The sequence below is a fragment of the Mus musculus genome, chromosome 5 (genome assembly GCF_000001635.26).
Source record: "Mus musculus strain C57BL/6J chromosome 5, GRCm38.p6 C57BL/6J".
NCBI lineage: Eukaryota > Metazoa > Chordata > Mammalia > Rodentia > Muridae > Mus > Mus musculus.
The window spans coordinates 143,815,614-143,821,571 of NC_000071.6; the positions used below are offsets into that span (position 1 = coordinate 143,815,614).

At 45.4% G+C, this 5,958-nt stretch overlaps 1 protein-coding gene across 2 annotated transcripts in view; it reads left to right on the forward strand.

Annotated features, from left to right (window-relative positions):
* The first annotated feature begins 2,178 nt into the window (after nucleotides 1–2,178).
* The window catches only part of Eif2ak1 (eukaryotic translation initiation factor 2 alpha kinase 1), an 84,926-nt gene continuing 81,146 nt past the window's right edge, over nucleotides 2,179–5,958 (forward strand). The window contains exon 1 of one of the 2 annotated variants that reach the window (NM_013557.2): nucleotides 2,179–2,395. In NM_013557.2, coding sequence (NP_038585.2) covers nucleotides 2,278–2,395 — 118 coding nt within the window. In that variant the 5' untranslated portion in view covers nucleotides 2,179–2,277. The remainder of the gene's footprint in view (nucleotides 2,396–5,958) is intronic. The other variant, XM_017320685.2, reaches the window with a different exon arrangement.

A 5,958-nucleotide genomic window follows, 5' to 3' on the forward strand; every position in this document is an offset into this window, starting at 1 on the left:
CTCTATATGGAACATACGTTAAAATAAAAATGTCAACTCTACCAATTTTTCATACCACGCTAAATTCGGAGCACAAAACAAGATGCTCATGCCAGCTGTACTTATCTGCATTGAGAGCTACTATGGATTATTTTCAACAGCACTGCACTGACAATCAAAGCAGGGACATTACCAGAGGACAAAGACGTTAACCTTTAAAAAACAATTGTATGTTTATGTGTGGTATATTCATGTGTACATGTTCATGTGCATGCATATATGGAGGCCAGAGGATGGTATCAGTTTTTCTTTACTGCTCATCACCCTATTTCTTTAAACTTGTGTGTGTATTTGTGTGTATGTATGTATATATATATATATATATATATATGTGTGTGTGTGTGTGTGTGTGTGTGAGGGTATGAGTGTATATGTGTATATGTATGTATGTGTGAGGGTGTGTGTGTGTGAGGGTGTGTATGTGTCTGTGTGAGGGTATGTGTGTATTTGTATATGTATATGTGTATGTGTGAGGATGTGTGTATGTGTGTGTGCCCACAGAGGCCAGAAGGTGTTGGATCCCCTGGAGCTGGAGTTACAGATAGTTTTGAGCTGCTAGACATGGTGCTGAAAACCAAACTCAGGTCCTCTGAAAACAAGTGCTCTCAACCACTGAGCCTTCTCCACCATATATATGCATATGTATGTATGTGTGTGTGTGTGTGTGTGTGTGTGTTTGAGACAGGGCTCCTCATCGATCCTGGAGCTCTCTGATTAGGTAAGACTGGCTGGCCAACAAGCCCCAAGGATTCTCCAGTTTCTGTCCCTTGCAGGTTCTAGTATAACATGCACAGTTGTAGCCAATGGCTTTTGTGTGGGTTTCTGGGGATTTGAATTCAGGTCCTTAGGCTTGAGCAACAAGTAAACTTACTCCCAAGTCCCAGCATCGATTTTTGAATCTTAACTTCATCATCTAGGGTAGCTTTGGAGGTGGGTGGGTGGGTTCCAGGTGGTCACAAGGAAAAAAAAAACCTTTGGTTTGAAACCAACTGGAAAGTTAGTCTCAAAACCCAAGAATTTCCTTTAGATTAGATTCTCTCTGGCATTTCCCATTTTGCTATGGTCTGTGATGGATCAAAGCAAGTTTGCTCTACTCGAGTCAGGACTTGTAGATAAATTTGTTTTTGTTCTGAAACAGGGTATCATTTAAGTCAGCCTGGCCTCAAACTCACTATGTACTTGAACACCTGGTCCTCTCATTTCTACCTCTCAAGTGCTCAAATTTAAAAATTAGAAGCATATAAACCACTACGATGGGTGATTTTTTTAAAAGATAGTTATTTTATATATATACGTATCACTTATACATATACATGTACATATATATATATATATATATATATATATATATATATATATATATATATGCATCACTTCTAAAATTAGGTCCCTTAGATGGCTGGATTTTCGAAATTAAAACACAAAGAAGAGGTTGGAGAGACGGTTCAGTAGTCAACAGCATTTGCTGCTCTTGCAGAGGACCTAGTCCAATTCTCATCAGTTATCAGTCCTCTGTAACTCCAGTCCCAGGGGATCTGATGCCCTCTTCTGGCCTCCATAGGCAACAGACACACATATGAAGGCAGAGTTGATATACCAACATCCATAAAATACTGCTTCTACTTTCCCGGTCTCCCCGCTCCCTCCCCCGCGCACCATGTATCTTCCCCTCGGTTTATTTACTTTGCCCTTGCCCCAACATCAGTTTTCACTCTCTCTGGTCTTCTTTCTGGTTTGTTAGGCTTTACCCACACTTACTCCCACGTATATCCATTACAGGTTAGGATATCTGCATTTGAGCGAGAAACACGCGGTCTTTGTCTTTCCGAGTGTGGGTCCCCTTGCTTATTATACTTTCCAGAGAAAAGTTTGCAGGTGTGAGATCTGAGCGTTTATGATGCCTACAGGGATAATATGGGAAGAACAGAGAACCAGACACAACCCACAGGGTCAAGGAGAAAGGTCCTTCCTACACAGGCAGCGCCGCACCACGCCGCGCCAGCACACCCCTGCTTGTCCTGCCCACTCGGGGCACACCCGCAGTGGATCAGCCAATCATTTCCTTTAGAGAAAAAAGGGGCGGGACAGCGAGAGCCCGCCCCCCTACAGAAACTTCCTGGTCACTGGGGCGGGACTTCCGTTGGCTCTTGTGTTACTTCCGGCTTGGGGGGAGGCTCTAGTGGCCGGCAGCGTCTGGGGACCGGCAGAGCGAGGTTACTATCCACGCTCCGAACGGCAATGCTGGGGGGCAGCTCCGTGGACGGCGAGCGCGACACGGACGACGACGCGGCGGGGGCGGTGGCCGCGCCTCCTGCCATCGACTTCCCCGCAGAGGTGTCGGACCCCAAGTATGATGGTGAGACAGGGATGGCTCGCGCAGTCCCACGGTTCGCTGTTCATATGAGTTCCTGCGCGCCAGTGGTCCCCGGTGGTCACCTAAGATCCTAGGCCGCCTCGGGGCTCGAACTCGGGCCCAGAGCTGTAGGGCACCGGGAGGTGGCGGGCAGGCTGTCAAGGGTTAGGTAAATATTTACTACAAGAGCGTCTACGCTCTACCCGTTTGTGGGCATTTGTATTTCTTGACTTCTGTTTTGCGCCACTTCCCCGAGGCCGCTTTTCGCTTCTTGTTTTTCTTCGCTGAGTGTAATCTTTGTTCACTGCTAGAATGAGATTAGATAAGTAAAGATTAGATAAGTAATGATTTCTTTTAGCGAGGTAGTACACGAACGCTCCAGTTTTCTTGAGGCTTTTGATACATGTAAATCAAATTGTGTAACGTAAGGCGCGTCGTCTTCAAAACATCGATTCTTATGTAGGTTAACGTTCTGGTATTTTACAGAAAGTGCAGTTGGTTGGTACCAGTTGCTTGAGCCGTTTTAAAACTGAAATTGTGCTCTCGATAGTGAATACACCGAGTCGTGGTGCACTCTTGTAACCCAGACGTATGGAAAGTGGAGGCAGGAGGATCGGGACTTGAAGGGCAAGCCTGAGCTTCATGTTGAGTTCCAGGGCAGTTTGAAGTACATACGACTCTATCTCGAACTAACAAAAAAGGATAATGACGGTGGAGCAGTGACAGAGAATGTTTTAGGATGAGTGAGATCCTGGGTTTATCTTCCAGCCCCCAAAACATACATCCAAGGAGGTTTTAGCTGTATACACAGAATGCTTATAAGGTTACAGTAAAGCTAGAAATGAGTATGTTGTAGTGGAGTTAGGAGTGTACACTAAATTCAGGGTTTTTTTTTTTTCTTCTCCATTTTCATTTTTAAATCCTGCCTGTAATAATTGACCACAATGAGAAATAAAAGTTGTTCATCGTGGTGACTCAGTAGGCTGTATAGAGGCTGGTTGTAAGATAACTTTTAAATGAATATGCAGATTTTCCCCACACGGCAAGTGGCATGTTACTGTAGCCCGTGAGCCGAGCAAGTGTGTGTCCTAGGAGAGGGCCCAGCTGTAAACATGCAGGTCCATCTCTTCTGTGACGCCGTGATAAGAGTGTCTGCACACCAAAGATTATTCCGGAAGGGAGTGAGCGAGGACAAACTTTCGAACTTCTGCCCTCTTCCTGTTAATACGGCTCTGCTTCCGTGGTGATGCCTCTTCTAAAGAGATGACGAGTATTCACCCACAGCTGATTCTTTGCCTTTAAACATAGAAAGGTCTGTGGAACGTTCAGTATCACTTTTAATGGGTGTAAGGCCAAGAGTTAGGTGATGTCTTACAGGTGGTCTGAATGCTTTGAAGAGATCATACTGCCAGTTCACGGTGGAGTCAGAAAAGTCAAAGCCTCAATGAGCAATCGCAGTTCGCTGTAGGAATTCTGCAGCAGACCGCAGTCTCGCTGCAGCAGACCGCAGTCTCGCTGCAGCAGACCGCAGTCTCGCTGCAGCAGACCGCAGTCTCGAAGCCAGTCTGTATTCCAAGACATTCGTTTTCTTTCATTAGTCACCAGGGTTGGTTTTGGTTTTTTTTTTTTTTTTTTTTTTTTTTTTTTTTTTTTTGAGACAGGGTTTCTCTGTGTAGCCCCGGCTGTCCGGGAACTCACTCTGTAGACCAGGCTGGCCTCGAACTCAGAAATCCACCTGCTTCTGCCTCCCAAGTGCTGGGATCAAAGGCGTGCGCCACCACGCCCAGCTGTCACCAGTGTTTCAAAAGTATTACCTTAGATTAATCCTTCAACCTGTCTAAAAACAAAATAATACAGTAACAATACTTTATTTATTTGTTAAGCCGGGGATTGAGCTAGGATCTTGTGAACGCTCGTCAAGTGCCCCGCAGCTGAGCTTCTGCTCCGCTCCGCTAACGTTGTTAACGTTGTTCAGGGTGTCATTAAGTTGCCCATTGAATTCACTCGGAAGCCCAGCCTGGATTGGAATCTGCATTAGCCTCCCAGGTAGCGGGCACGAGGACTGATTGACCAGGCTTTCCCTTACTGACGGCCTGGCTGTTGGGAGCATGTTTCCGGATTATCTGTCTTGTATGTTTACCGACATCCTGCTTGGCAAGCAGCTAGAACTCAATTCGGCTCGCACCTGCAGCTGACATCTTTGTACTTTGAGAACTTGGAGTCATTTCTCCTTTTACCTATGTTTCCTCTTCTGCTTGTAGATGAGGCCGGGAAGTTGGAACTTTCTTCAGCCTTTGTTTTCCATTTTACTTACTTTGAGTGTTAGCCTTTAAAAGAATATTTTTAATTACGTGTGACGCTGTGTGGGCGTGTGCACGTGAGAGCAGGTCCCTGTAGAGGCCAGAGGCATGGGATCCTCCTGGAGCTGGATTCCTGAGCCCCGTGGTGTGGGTGCTGGGAGCCGAATCTCAGTCCTCAGCGGGTTATGTAGTCTTGACTGCTGAGCCAGTTTTCTAGCCTGTATTGGCCTTTTCAACGTTGTCATCTTCTTAGATTATTTTATGGTATTTTGTTAACACCAGGGTTCCATGTATCCCAAGTTAGCCTCTCACTTGCTATGTAGCTAAGGATAAACTTAGACTTTATGATCCTCTTGCCTCTCCCTCGATGTTGCTGGAGTCACAGGCACACTTATGTGTGACCACTGTGCCTGGGGGGTTGAACTCAGGGCTTCGTGTCTGCTAGGCAAGGACTCTACCAACTAAGCCAGGTCCTCAGACTTTTTTTTTTCAGACTTTTTAAATATATACTTTATTATTTGTAGGAATTCATATTCGTACACTGCGTTTCGATTGGATTCACTTCCTGTTCCTCCCCGGCTCTCCAGAGGTCCACCCCCACTCCTCACCACATTTTAACTTCCCGTCTTTCTCCTCCTTTTTATTTTTTATTTTTTAAGATTTATTTTTATGTATATGAAGATGCTGTTGCAGTCTTCATACACACCAGAAGAGGGCACTGGACCCCATTGCAGATGGTTGTGAGCTACCTACCATGTGGTTGTTGGGATTTGAACTCAGGACCTCTGGAAGAGCAGTCAGTGCTCTTAACCACAGAGCCATCTCTCCATTCCCCATTTCTTAAGTTCTTAGATAGACTTGATTATTTGTTGTTTTTTATATTAAAGAGTAGAGTTTTTTTTAAAATCTGGGTGGTAGCTTAGCAGTAAGAGCTCTTGCCTGTCATGTTGGTGACCCTAGAGTTAATCTGCCCTTACCTTCAACCCCCCCAAAAAAGACCTGAAAAAATAGACTTTTGTTATTGCAGAAAAGAGAAATACTGAGTATAAAGAAGCCTGAAGGTCACAGTGGCACTATCTGGTAACCCAGCATTGGGGACAGAGGCAGGAGGACTGCTGTGAGTTCGAGGCCACCCCGGTCCTCCAACTTTCAGCTTCAACTCAAGTTCACCTCCAGAAAAATCTTACCCTTTTAAAAATTTCTGTATATGTGGTGTGTGTGTGTGTGTTCAAGTGTGTGTGGGTACAGGCATTGGAGCGATGTGTG